The 14520-nt window shown below is 34.9% G+C and overlaps 1 protein-coding gene across 1 annotated transcript in view; it reads right to left on the minus strand.

Annotated features, from left to right (window-relative positions):
* The window catches only part of LRP1B (LDL receptor related protein 1B), a 1772547-nt gene extending 1762367 nt beyond the window's left edge, over nt 1-10180 (minus strand). Inside the window, exon 1 of the mRNA XM_054562474.1 lies at nt 10003-10180. Coding sequence (XP_054418449.1) covers nt 10003-10180 — 178 coding nt within the window. The remainder of the gene's footprint in view (nt 1-10002) is intronic.
* Nucleotides 10181-14520: the final 4340 nt, after the last annotated feature.

The raw sequence follows: 14520 nt of genomic DNA on the forward strand, positions 1-14520 counted from the left end.
ACACACACACACACACACACACACACACACACACACGCCCCCCCCCCCCAAATATGTGTCTTCACATAAGCCAATGCCTTTTCTTTCTGTTGTTATATTGGTTTAGACTGGAAGAAATCACAGACAAATAACTGCCGCCATATTTACCAATTCGTAAAACATTGCTAAGTGTTTTATTTTAACTAAATTCCCAAAGAATATTGTCAGTCAGGCTTTACTAATTTCATTCTGCAGAAAGGGTATGGGTAATACGAGGTATAGGAAAGACTATATTGATAATCCTGAAATAAGAGAAATGGTAATAAGAATGCAACAATATTGTAGGGTTCATACATAACCATCATGTGCCTTATATTATGAAATATGTTTCATATAAATCAATCAGAGGTATTGCAAAACAGAATGTATTAATTTTTTAAATAACCTAGAATGTTAACCCTAACCTCTAAAGATAATAATTTGAGACTTCATTTCATGTCTTACCCTCCTAATATATCGAATGGTGCTACATTCATTGTTTTAGAAAATCTTAAATTAAAAATGTGAGTTGCGTTTCTACATTGTCCTAGTCTGCACTGCTCCTCCCTCATTTAAGCCACCAATCTCTCTCTCCAGAATAGTTATAATAACCCCTTACCTGGATCACTGCATACCCTCTAGCCCTCCTTTATTCAGCAGTAAGCATATAAGCTCTTAAATAATAAAGTCGTGTCAGATTACCTCTGATTAAATAACCAATTGCTGCTTACTGTAAGCAGAACAAAATTCAAGTCTTTCATATTGATTTGCACGGTTCAATCTGAAAAATTCTGGCTTCATCATAACTATGCCTTTTCCTACTCCTCTCTCCCAAATACAGTCTTCATACACACAGACCCTCCTTCTTTCTTGGAAATGATGTATTAGTGACTTCCTCAAGGGTTATGTGGAAAGCTCCTCCCTCAGAAGTACTCATAGCTTGTTTCCTCTCATCACTTTGTCTCAGCAAATGTCATCCTTCTCAAAAAGGGCTTCTGTGATTACAACTATCAATCCTCAAATCACTTCTCTCAATTACATTATATTATTTTTCTTTCTTCTTAACACAAAATGCTACTTACTAGTTTATATATTTGGTATTGTCTCTCTCCTGCCACACTAAAATATAAGCACCTTCAGACCATTTACCTCGTCTACCTTACTTACTTACTTGTCTCATTCCAAACACCTAGAGCAGCACCCAATAGATATTTACTAAACTTTGCTAAATAGGAGAATAAATAAATGAATGGCCTCCAACCACATAGGTTGCTTCAGAGATCATATAATTTCAGTAGGTAAAAACTGTGGAAAAAAAGTAAAACGTCCTGAAAATGTAAGAGATTTCTGTTACTATTCAATATTAGTAATTTATATTAAGTTAATGGTATAATTGATAAAATAATGGGGGTTGTTGGTCACTGTTGGATAAAGTTATCATATTTTCTCTCAAATAAGAATTATATGACACTAGTGTTATGGGTCATTAACATGGTAGCAGTGAACTGCTAGCCAGCTTTTCTGTTAGAATGACAACACCAGGACTCAGCAAAAGGGCCCAAATTCTGAGTCATTGATTCTATCTATAAATCTTACTTATTTTTTAATAAAAATCTCAGAAATGCAGATGCTGATTAGACACGATTTGTAATGCTTTTACCAGATGAGGCAAAAATCTCACCCAGAGCTAGCATCATTATCGCTATACTTTCAGAGCTTAATTATTTTTAAATATGCCTTAAAAATTAATAGTGTTTAATAAAGTGTACTTGCTATTTTAATATTTTCAGACCAATAAAATATACTATTAAAAGCCTTAGAAAATGCACACAAGGTCTTAGATAATCTAAAAAGTGAGTCTTTTTTAAATCTCTAGAATTTAAATTTTAGCAAAAGGTTGACGTTTCCTAATTGTTCCAGTTACTTGATCTATTTGGATTGAAACTTCAATAAATTCTTACTGTGATACTCTCTTAGTATCCCTGTCCTTTCTCTCCTTATATACCTTAGTTTCCAAAGAAAAGAGATCATTCTAAACCCACTTCTGTTATTAGCCTGATGCCTACAGTTTTGCTTTTTCACAAGTACCCTAAAATACCCTAGGAACATTCAAAGCAAGCAACCACAACCAAGCTTTTTTTCTCCCCCTTCCCATTTTTAGTTTTCTTTTTCTCATTATAAGTGGAAAGGGCTAAGATGACAAATTGTTATTTAAAAAAACTCAGCAGTAGAAAAAATCTTAAGGAATTATGTATTCATATTTCTAAAGTTAAGCTGTAAGCTGTCTTGGAAGTCTTGAAGATGTCATTGCAAAGTGGAAAAGTCAGGAAGAAATTTCCTGTTGATTGTAAGAATAAGAAAAGAGATGATCTGTGATGCCTTGATGTTACCTAAAGAAGAAATGCTATTCTTTCAACTAAAACGAGGTCGCATTTCAACAATACATGTCTTTGGTCTGAAGGCCAAGCCAGCCAGGACAATGAGGTGCATGCAACTCCAGAAGAGATGTTTGACTGTTAATAAGAATGCATTGTGTGATGCGATGCCAGTATGTTAGCAAGACCACACTCTTTATCTTCTTCAGGGAGCCCTTCTTTTCTCCCCTTTTTTCTCTTACTAAACAAAGTTAGCAGGAATCTCATATGAAAAAGTACTTTCTTGTTTTCTGTAAAAGACAGAATTATAATATTCATGTGTAAATGAAACCTTTTATAAATTCATGACTGTAAGCTTATCTCTAAGAAAAATAAGATTATAAAGATGACTCTACAGTAAGAAGATATTAATTAAAATTAATTTTCATTGTTTATATAATAAAGACATCTTGGACAAGTTTTACATATTTATAACTATTTTTGGAATATTTGAGAAATCCCACATGTAGATAGTATATAATTATTCAACAAATGAGTAGCCAAGCTATTGATTATTATTACAACTATTAGCAACTTAAGCAGTAGACTTTTGCACCGATGACAAAATAATCTGACCTACTGGGAGATCAGCAACAAATGAGTGGACCCACTTATTTAATCATACCATTGCATTTTTAAAAATAGAGTTGCATATCTAATAACAGACTAAAGTTAATATAATCACAAGAGAAAGTCATTACGGTCATGTTTAAAAGCACACTAAATCCTGCTATTTTATTACCGAAATGATTTCTACTGTCTATTCTGTAATGAGGGAATGTCTTGACTTTGAAATAACATTTTGCAATTTAACTGTTAAAAATATTTTATAAAATGAGAAAATAATACAATTTAATTGATTTCAATAATCAGTAAACTTTCAGTAAAGCAAGAATGAATTAGAGCATGTATAGTTTCATATTCTAATAGTGCTTTAAACTCTGAATCTACTCCATTATATCAATATGTAATTATTACCAAACATATTTCATTTGCCTATTATTATAGACAGAGTGGCAAAGGTACATACGGTATACTTTACAAAGTATAGATAAAAAGTACTATACATAAGTCTCTCAGGGAAATATATTGTTATTGTTGTTTTACCATAAAATTCAACTTATGTATTTTAAATGCAAGGTCAGTTTAACTGTTTTACCAGATCTTAATGGCTACTATCTAATATTTTGATTGCCGTTTATTCATTACTCAGTTTCATAATTAGTTTACTCTGGAAGCTCATTCAAAATAATTGGGTTTGTATAGAGATTGTTTAAATCAATAGGATGGAGAAAGAGAAACTATATTCTGGTATCACTGAATTCAGAACAGAATAATAAACAGAACATATTTTCTAATTGGTCTTGTAGTTATACCAGGGGGAAAAGGGAGACCACCAAATCATTTATGAAGAGAAAATACAGATGTAAAATTGTGATGGCCGCTTATAGCAGAAAAACTTCTAATGGAAAAAATATATACATTTTGAAGGTCTAAGCTTACTTTTTCTGGTATGTTGGAAAGTCTTCTGAAGCTTTCCTTCCCCTTTCTATAATATAGAGTGTTCAGACATACTTGGAGAGATTAACATTTTATTCAAATGAGAAAGCACAGAATAGTGAGAACAGTAATTAAAAATTATGGCAAGTGCAATACTTTTCAAAAGCAAGTGAGCTAAATATATTGATTGGCACACAGGTAAATTAGTCCAAAAAGTAACTTTTTAGAAGCTCAAATACATTTTTAGAGATATATCCATGCTTTGCTATTTAATGTTTAAACAATCAAATCCTTTTTTTTTTTAAGGAACTAACAAGCTCTAAATATCTCTTTCCAAATAGAATAACTGAAGAATGTTCCCAATACCTAAAGACTTTTAGATTTGTGATTGCTGTGCTGCAATTTAATTTCTATGCCTCTATGTAATGGATTGTTGCATAAGTTAAATTTGGAGACTAAAATTCCATATGAAAATGTAAAGCAACCCCACAAAGGACAAAAAGTATCACAACTCTTTTCTGCTGGGTTGGTTAGATTAATTTCATCCTTCCTTCCCCACCAAAAACACAAGCAAACAAAAAGTCCAAACCCTCGTTGTTTTCATTCTCTGTACATCAAGGGAATAGTTTGCCTTATTCTCAGATTAAATATGGGGAGCAAGATTTCTTTGGGAATGTAAGAAAAGATTTTTTTGGACTGCCTAGAGCAAACATGATTATTTCCTGATAGAAGTTTAGTCCAATATATATTTTTATTAACTGACTATAAAAGTACTCAACTTTTTGCTTCAGCATTCCAGCTATTAAAAACAGTGTTTCAAATTTTAAGTATTGGTGCATCATAAATACAGGTATTTCAAAGGCAAAATGAATTTTGACATCTGTTCCTTCCACTATCTGATTCTGTTAAAATATTTATTATATGTAAATTTATTCAGTAGAATAGTGCATAATGGCAGCTGAAAATCAACTCTTAAAAGTTTCATTTCATATTTTTATTTTTCAAAGAGGCATATATTGTCTTAAATTTTGAAAAATAAGTTTTTTTACAAAATCTCTAATTTTCAGGCTAAAGTGATTTTTTTATAAATGTTTGTGCCAAGACAGCCATTTTGAAGAATATTTTATATATGTATATACACATACACACATATATGTTATATTTCATTTACTACTAAATTAGTTTAACTAATGACATGTTTGTACATATTTAACTTTCAATATTAATTCTACTTTCTTCAATGCATCTATCTACAATAAAATCAAGTGTGTCTTTTATATGAGAATTGTTTTGACAATCCATCACAGAAGATACAGAAATCAATCAATACATCTCATTGGTACATCTTCCTACACAGAATCCCTATAACTAACAAAGGAATTAAAGAAATGGAGGTGCACATTTTAGAAAAGATGTAAAATTTAATAGCAGAATCATGAAAAAGTGTGGATTATAGCAATACATAGAATTTAGGGAAGATAAAGATATCTCTCACCATCAAAATCGTTGTAGGAGACAGTCATGTTTAGTCCAAGTGGCTTTATTTTTATTTATTTTTATTGAATTTATTGGGGCAACATTGGTTAATAAAATTATATAGATTTCAAGTGTACAACTCTATAATATATTATCTGCATATTGTATTGTGCGTTCACTACCCCGAGTCATTTATCCCCCATTTACCCTCTTTTATTTCCCCCCACCTACTTTCCCTCTGGTAACCACTATACTGTTGTTGTGTTTATGAGTTTTGCTTTTTTTAATTTTTTTTGGCTTAATCCCTTCAACTTTTTCACTCAACCTCCCAATGCCCCTCTCCTCTGAGAGATGTCAACTTGTTTGTATCTATGAGTCTATTTTGTTAGTTTATTTTGTTCTTTAGATTCCACACATGAGTGAAATCATATGGTAGCTGTCTTTCTCTAACGGGCTTATTTCACTTAGCATAATACTCTCCAGATCCATCCATGCTGTCACAAAAGGTAAGATTTCCTTTATTTTTATGGCCAAGTAGTAGTCTATTGTGTAAATATACACCCATTTTTTTATCCACTCATCTATCGATGGGAATTTGGGCTGCTTCCAAATCTTGACTATTTTAAATAATGCTACAATGAACATAGGAGTGCATATAGTCCTTTAAAATAGTGTTTTGGGATTCTTAGGATATATTCCTAGAAGTGGGATTGCTGGGTCATAAGGAAGTTCCCTTTTTAACTTTCTGAGGAACTCCACGCTGCTTTCCACAGTGGCTGAGGAACCCCATTCTGCATTCCCACCAATAGTGTACTAGTGTTTTCTTTTCTCCACATCCTCTCCAACACTTGATTATTGATTTACTGATGATAGCCATTTTGACTGGTGTGAGGTTAAATGGAGCTTATCTTTATTGTATACCCTAAATTCTGAAGAAAAAAAAAACAAAATTGATAAGGCAAATAGCAAAAAGCTGATGTCTTGGATCCAAGACACTTGCAAACTAAAAAATCTCTGCATTTCTCCACTGTAACTTACAAGTAACATTTAAAAGGTGTCATCTTATTCTTAAGAATATATTAACTATTTCATCCATCCCTCACCCTAAGTTTTTTTTTCCTTACATCCATTCAAAAAAATCTCTTCCATCTTAAAAATTATATCCAGCTTTGCATTGATAGCAGTTTCTTTCAATTATTTTATACTGCAAACATTTTATAAGACATTATGAAATCAGAAGAAAGTATTTATATTAAGAAAGTATCATTTATCGAAAGTTACTTTAATCACTCCTTCAAGAAACAGTCATTTAGATTCAGCCTCTTCCTGAAACCATTTGGTTTCCTTCCCACTTTTCTTTCCTTCCCTTATTCTGTTTCTGCAATTCACTTTCTTTTCTCTTGTTTTAACATGCTGATTTTTCTTCTTTATTTCCCCACTGTTTCATTTCCTTCTTACCGATTTCAACTTGAGAAAGAGAAGAAGAAATCTCAAAGAGTACAGAGGCCTCCTCAAAACAAAACTTGTTGCTATTTCTGGATATGAAGAGACAAGGATTGTATTCCATTCTTTTTTGAGGGGAGAAAAGTTAAAATTTTGATGTAAATATGATTGCCATTTTTAGATGATTTTAGAAACATACATACTTAAATGATTAGAACAGCATAACTTTAATTACTTAGAAATATGTTTCCACATGTTGTCAGACTCAGGAAATTTAAGAGACTAGTTTCAGGTCTCTCAATAGCCCTCCCATTTTTCAGAAAATTTAACAATTTAAAATATTCTTTTATTAAGTCTTAATCCTTACCAATGTGTGCTCTGATATATGACATTGTTATATGACACACTGGTTGATCCTAATGAATATGATTTATCCTCCACATTTTCCTGTTAAAGAGTTACAAAGATGTTTCCTTTTTCAGATGGGATGAAATCTAGTAAGAACTGACACGGACATTGGCTTATCCCTGTATGAAAATCAATGTAAATTATGAAAATAAACATATATATATATATGAATTTAAAGGACAAGTGAATGCATATAAATTGAATAGAAACGTACAAGTTAAAATACTTTTCTATTTAAAAATGTTTGAATTTATACTCATACATTTACACAGGAAAGAGCAACATTGGTGAAGAATAGCACCACCTTTTCTCTTTAGCCCAGCCAGCGTAAGAAGGTACCCATGACCTACCCATTACCCAATATGTATTCGGAGAACCTAAAAGTGATTTCACATTTTCTGGCATGAAGCTCTAACTCTTGCACTAGAATACACACCTGTGTAATTTGCATGCCTGTTTTATTCTTCCAAGACAATTGACATAAGCCTGTGCCACAGCTACATCTCATTAACCTCTTTCTTAATTTTAAATTCCTGTGTCTTCTATTTCAGCATTTCATGAGGAAGTTTGTCATAATGCAGCAGCACGTTTCCTTTCTAACTTTCAACAAAATTTCTCTCCATTTTTTTTCCTTTGGTCCAAATGGGAGCCATCCTTTTCACTTTTGGTAACTAGCTCTTGTTACCAAAACAAGACAATTTTAGCTCTTTTATAACAGTTTTGAAAGTTGTGCTAAATATATATCTCTATAAGAGTGGAAAAGTATTGGTCTACAACTATTTTTACTTGTGCTATCTGATATAGCACTTCTTATGCTGACATGGTGATACAACATGACACTATTTCAGTTTAAGGAAAAAGTAACTGTCCTTTTCCATGTGCCTGCTTATCTATTAGATATCCCTCTCCCACATGGAACTAAATTGACACTAAATTGGCACTAAATTGCAATCATTTTAGTTATTTAGTTTCCTGTCTCAGAAAAACGTTGGGAGGCTATATGTTTAACTTTTTATTATATTTAAAATTCTCTTCAGGTATTCATTCCAATCATTGAAGCAATGGTGCTATCCCTCCTAAACACATATCAAAGCACTGAGGATTTAGCACTAGATGAGGTCAATTTCTGGAGGCTGGGGCCTCAATCAAAGAACCCAATAGCAATAGTCTGCCAGTGCCATTATTTTGCTAGCACGCAAGACTGAAAAGCTTCACTGTGTTCACCTGCTCTGGTCAAACTTCAAAATTCTTCCTAAGAAAGGTTGAAAGCTGATTGTTCCAGATCAAAACATCATCATCATTTCAAGTTAAAGCAATGTGCTTCCACTTTATCAATATAATTTTCAACTATTCCACAACAACTGCAAGGGAAGTTAAGGCAAGTTCCTAAACCATATGGTTAGGTGGCAATGATATGTTTAAAATACTGTCTCAGTAAATATCAGACTTTATAAAGGAACTCATAATAGTTTCATTACTAGTAAAGGAAATTACCTGTATGGGTACATTATAAGGACTATAACCCGGTTGCCAACCACAGGTTGGACAGAAACACTAAAATTCATTCTTGTTTTTTCCTAAAATGAAGCAATTGTTTTTGGTCCGTTCATAAGTCCCTTCATATAAACAGTCTTTCAATCTCCCAAGGCAACATTGTGCCTGTTCGCTTGGCACTGGGATCCAGGTATCATTCCTATCTTTCTTACTTCTCTTTTTGGTAACTCACCCCATCCCCTACCCCCACACAAGCTGAAATACATCAGTCATGTATCAGTGTAAACTCATGATAAATAAAAAAGAAAAAACACCTGAGGTCTAGATACTGATTTTACTTTTAGCAGTTAACTCTTTCATTGCCAGCTACCCAAATATCTTTTCACTTATAGATTTTTTTTCTTTTTTCACCTGTGCAGCTTTTCTCAAAGATTATCAAAGTTGGGCAAAGATTCCTAGCTATCCAGATCCAAAGTTTACAGAATTCAGGTTTCTTAAAAACCCCATCTCCTCTCTCTTCTGCTCCCCATACACATTCCCGTTTAAACTTCTACCGTTCATTAGCTAGTACTGGGTGGGAAATCAAGGGCAAAATGCCAGTGGTGGGTTAGCATTTCCAGGTACCATGAGCTGTGTCACAGACCTTCGGAATAAAAACAAACAAAAAAGTCTAGTTCAAGGCGTCCAAAAAGCGCCCTGAAGCCTTAGCCTCTCCGCTGCTGACACCAGTCTCTCTGGAGTCTGCCCCAGGAAAGGGCTACAGAGACGAAAAGGGCTTGAGTGGGTGCTTTCGCCTCTCCGAAGACCCTGGGTGCAGCAGGTAAGGAAGTTAACCCAGAGGCTAAGTTAAGGGGGCACACGCCTAACGCAGAGAATCCGGAGCCCGTAAAAGCTCGAAGCCCTCGAGTCAGCGCGCAGGGAAGTCTTAGGAAAGCGAATTCTTATCCAATTTCTGCAGCGCTTGGGATGCGCGGGCAGAAGCGCGCCGTCAAGTCCAAACACTACCGGGGGACCAAATCAGGACCCCTACACAGCCACAGGAAAAAGCTGTAGGTGAGCCGAGGATTCCGACACCTGGTTCAGAAATCCCCCACGGCACCCCGCGCCCTCCAGGAGGCCCGCACACAGTGGCCAGCCGGACCCGGGGAGCGGGGCCGCAAGGACTTAAGTTTCACACTCACTTATCTGCAAGCACCTTGCAGCAGGGAAGCCGAGAAAGGGAAAGAACGGGGGGAGGTGGTCTCCTTACCTGGGTCGGCTCCCACCGTCAGCACCTTGGCGATAGGCAGTAATCCCGAGAGAGTGAGTAAGGCGAGGAGAAACTCGGACATTGTGCTCGCCGGGTGAAGAAGCCTGCGCTGGAGACTGCTCGGCGGCACCCCCGGCCCGGCGGCGGCGGCTCGGAGCGCCGAATAGAGCAGCGTCATACACAAATGTCACTGGAAATTCTTCGGCTCAGTGAGCCCAGCCAGTCCGCCTTCTCCTGCCTGGAGCAGGATGTGAAAGGTGCACGGATGCGCGCGTGTGGGGGAGAGAGTGCGTGTGAGCGCGAGCGAGCCGCTCGTGTGTCTTGACTTTTCAATGCAGGGTACGTCTGATCTTACATCACGCAAGAGGGGCAGTGAGAGATGCCAGCGGATGGGAATTCACTGATTAATCACAGAATCCACCGCACACCCCTTCGTCGTCTACATAAATCACGTCTATTACTTAGTAAGAGGCATTTAACACAACAGGAAAATACCACCGCGAAGTGAGAGCGCCACAAATCACAATTATGTCGGTCTCCTTGAAGGGAAAGTAACTCCAAGCTGGTTCTGTAGGGATTTGGGTCTTTAGAGAAGGGGGAGACTTCTGCATTGGGCTGAGCCAGCCAGGCGCCCAGGAAGCTCCGCATTTAACTGCCAGCTGGAAATTATCAGCTCCAGCGCCGGGATGCTTCTCTCCGCCACGCAGTTTTGATTCCCTCGCTCCCGGGAAGCCTCCTTCCCGAGAAGGAAGGACAAGCCAAGTAACTGAGCTTCTCTTAGGGAAATGGTTTCCACCGCTACGCACATAAATGCCACGTTTTCTGAATTGCAATTTTAACTTTTATGCTCAGTATCACCTGGGGACAAAGATGCAAAATTTAGTGACTCAGCAGAAACAGACAGACAAGTCCATCCATTGCATAAGGAGAGGTGAAGAATGGAAAGAGGTCCCTAAGCAGACAACCACAGAGCAAGAAATTGGCAATTAGTTTTGCAGTGGATTTCTCTCTTTAAAAGCGTAACTTGAATCATTTTCAACGTTTTGGGGATTATTTTTCCTTTTTCCACTTAGAACAGTGGTGGTTTAAAAACTTTTCCAGGGGGAGGGGCAAAAAATAAAAATAAAAATAAAAATAATAAAAACTTTTCCAAACCATCCGAGGCACCAAAATGAATAAGTGGATTTTTTAAGTTGTTTGTATGACCACTTAAGTTTTTAAATATAATCGTTCAAGTACCAAAAATTTTAGTTCGACATTAAAAATGATTAAGGAGATAAAACTCGACAATCTTGACAGATGTAAGGTCAATAATCCTTGCCTACGAACAAGGTTGAAAACTGTTTTGTATTTAATATTTTAAAATCTGAGATGTGCATAAGGGAAAATTATAAGAAAAGAACAAAACTAAGCAACAGAAAGGTTGAAAAGCAGAGGGAAGATAATTTAAACTATTTCTCAGTATGCCAGCACTCTGAGCTAGCTGTTTAGGAGTAAGATTATCCAGAAACATCTTTGGATGCTTCTCAGAAACCATTAAAATTCGACTGGTTCAAAGGACACAGAGGTGACTCTGAGGGGCATTGCTAAGAATCTGTGATAGTCACCTTTTCATACTTACTCTGTAATCAGAAAATGTCTTTTATGTCAATTTTTCCATATCTAAAATGTTCAAATGTACTTTCTCTTGTATATCAAATAATTTAGTATCTCAGAAAATGACTCATTCCACATTTAAAAGGATATGATTTTTTTCCTTCTAAAGTGTAATATATAGCATATAACCTAGTCATTTTTATTATTTACTAAAATATGATATATAGAAAACATAATGAGAGATTTTTCTTATTTTAGTTTATACTAAAAATTCACAAACTTCGGAATGAGTGACAGAGTTCAAAGAACATGAGGGAGGGGAGAGGGAGAGTGAATACTCAATGATGCTCAAAGTAATAAATATGTGTTTCTCAATGGTCCACAGGCCTCTACATTCTATGAAATACGTATCCTTTCATCAGGACTTAGTAAGTAGATTTCTTTCTGACCTGACACCTTTAGATAATCCACATCCATTTAAACCATGGCAATAAAAGAAGGAGTGCTCACTAACCATGCTAAGGACATCCGGATTCTTCCTCTTTTATACTATTACCACCAAGATTGCACCCCCATCTCAAAAATTGCAAGGTAGAGAAAAGCAGCCAAGAATAGTACAACCAAGCAGAGACTCTTACCAGGTATTAAAGTATTGTAACCAAAAATCAGTGACTCATTCACTTTGACAGTACATGTAGCAGCCCTAGATTTTACTGTCAACTTTTGAAAGGGAAAATCTAGGAAAGACGATCAGAGAAGTAAATACCTAGCCAATTTTATATTCTAATGTATATTTTAAATATACTACCTTCTAAATATGTAGTGCCTTCTAATGCAATAATAAACCTATTAAGTGAATTAAGCAGAGTAAAAGCATATGCTCTCTTTTAGATCATCTGGTTGACTTTTTAACTAACCTTAATGGAAGAAAATCAAGAATGCATTGTCCAGACATTGTGATCAGAATAATAAAGCAAAATAAAACTCCTTGTTAGTAATTACCAATCAAATCACCTGTGTGAATGACACAAGACTAAAACTGGTGGTACAAAATAGAGCTAGAAATTGTGGAAACTTATAAATGTGTGATCAGAACTTATATTTAATACCAACTGTGAATGATTCTCAATATTATCTATAAATTATAATTTAGGACTTATTTTAAGAGTGTGAATATTACTAACAAAAACCTAAAGCATATAAAAACTATACACAGCAATTCAGTGGAAGAATGGATGCTTAGGTATGTATCAGTGGGCAAGTGGACATGACATAAGCATTCAAATACATGCCAAGCAGATTTTTAAGACAATAAGTATAATAAGGACATTGGTTCACACTACAAAACCATAATAATACAAAATAAACAGATTAAGTATTAAACTTAATAGATACATATTTGTCTCAAAACTAAAATACGGCCAGTGTTAAAATAAAATTGGATAAAATTGTCCCACATCAAGTCACTGTATATGGTGAGTCTTCTTCCAAAAACCCATTGAAAATGACCAGTTCGTCATAAGAGTTAGTATTTTTTATGAGTATTGATGAGATTGGTAAAGGTATAGCCTGAATTTGAGTTTTAAAATTGAATAATTTATTTTTCATAGGTTTTGAATGACTATCAGTTATAATGGTTTATAAATAAAAGGGAAAGCAAAGGTATAATTTTCTATGCAATACTCCTATTTTCTATTATACATTGTTTAATCAAAAAGAAAACTAATAAAGTGATTTAATAGTGAAGAAGGAAAAGCTAGATTGCTGTCCAAATCTGTTTGTTCTTGTGGCCTATTATAATTTCTTCATTCTAATCAGAGTTATTAACATTGACAAGTTAAATAAATTAATTTATTAAACTATAGAATGTTATGAAATCTTTCGAGATAAATTAAATAAAGCAGAACCAATCATTCTTACTTTCTGATCTAAAACGACTTGTAAATATTATTAGCCAGATGTAATCTTATACTTCCCAATTAGAACCACACTTTATATACATGTGATCAAACATCAGATTTCCTTGCTGCTAACCTAATTACTTTCTTGTGCTGTTGCTTTTTTTTTTTCCTCCTCACCTCATAGATAGTAACAATTCATACACTACACACCTGAAAGTTCTATTAGGAAAAGGGTGTATGTTTAAGCAAACCAAGTCTGACAGTATGTCTCATGAGAGAGATGTGGTCAAGGAGAGTTGGCCTGGAAATCAGGTTGCTAGGAATTTTTGCAGCTATCATTCCAAGGGCTGCTAGAGTTCTTACCCTTCCTTTCCTCAGAGAAAAGTTGCCAGGCAGCAGCAGACACAGGATGAGAAAGAAGAGGGGGTGGGGGTGGATATTGAGACTTGTTAAAGAAGCATTAACAGGGCTTTAAAATTGAAACAAAGTTACTCTGAACAAAACTGCTAAGGAAAACAACAACAAAACCTTTACATTCATTTCATTTATCAAGCTGCAGCAAGCATTTCAATGCACGTTTTTTAACTTATTTCCTTCCAACGTATGCTGTAACTTTCATAGCATGCTTTTTCAACAGGCATATGGGGATTTAGTTGAGATAAATATGATTTTGGTGCAATTTTTATTCCCACCATTTGCAAAGTATGTATTAGGAGGTATGTATACCTGAAAAATAATGGTGATAGAAAATAAAGTTATATTGTTTTTCAAGTATATTAAGTTTTTCTTTTTATATAAAGCTCAACTTATATACTGTCAGTATCTATAAGTGTTTTAAAAATACATATTACAATAAAAAGCACAGCTGATAGTCAATCATAACTTTCAAAGGACAGAAAATAAAAACTCAATGCTGATTTGATTGTTTTACTTTTTTTCTGATTTTGTTTGATAAACTTTTAACAGTAGAAAGGAAAGGAAGGAAAGGAGTCTTGACTTGTTCAGACAACCTTATCAGGAA

Source organism: Pteronotus mesoamericanus, unplaced genomic scaffold, assembly GCF_021234165.1.
Source record: "Pteronotus mesoamericanus isolate MK-2021 breed Mesoamerican mustached bat unplaced genomic scaffold, CSHL_Meso_final scaffold_651, whole genome shotgun sequence".
Taxonomy (NCBI): Eukaryota; Metazoa; Chordata; class Mammalia; order Chiroptera; family Mormoopidae; genus Pteronotus; species Pteronotus mesoamericanus.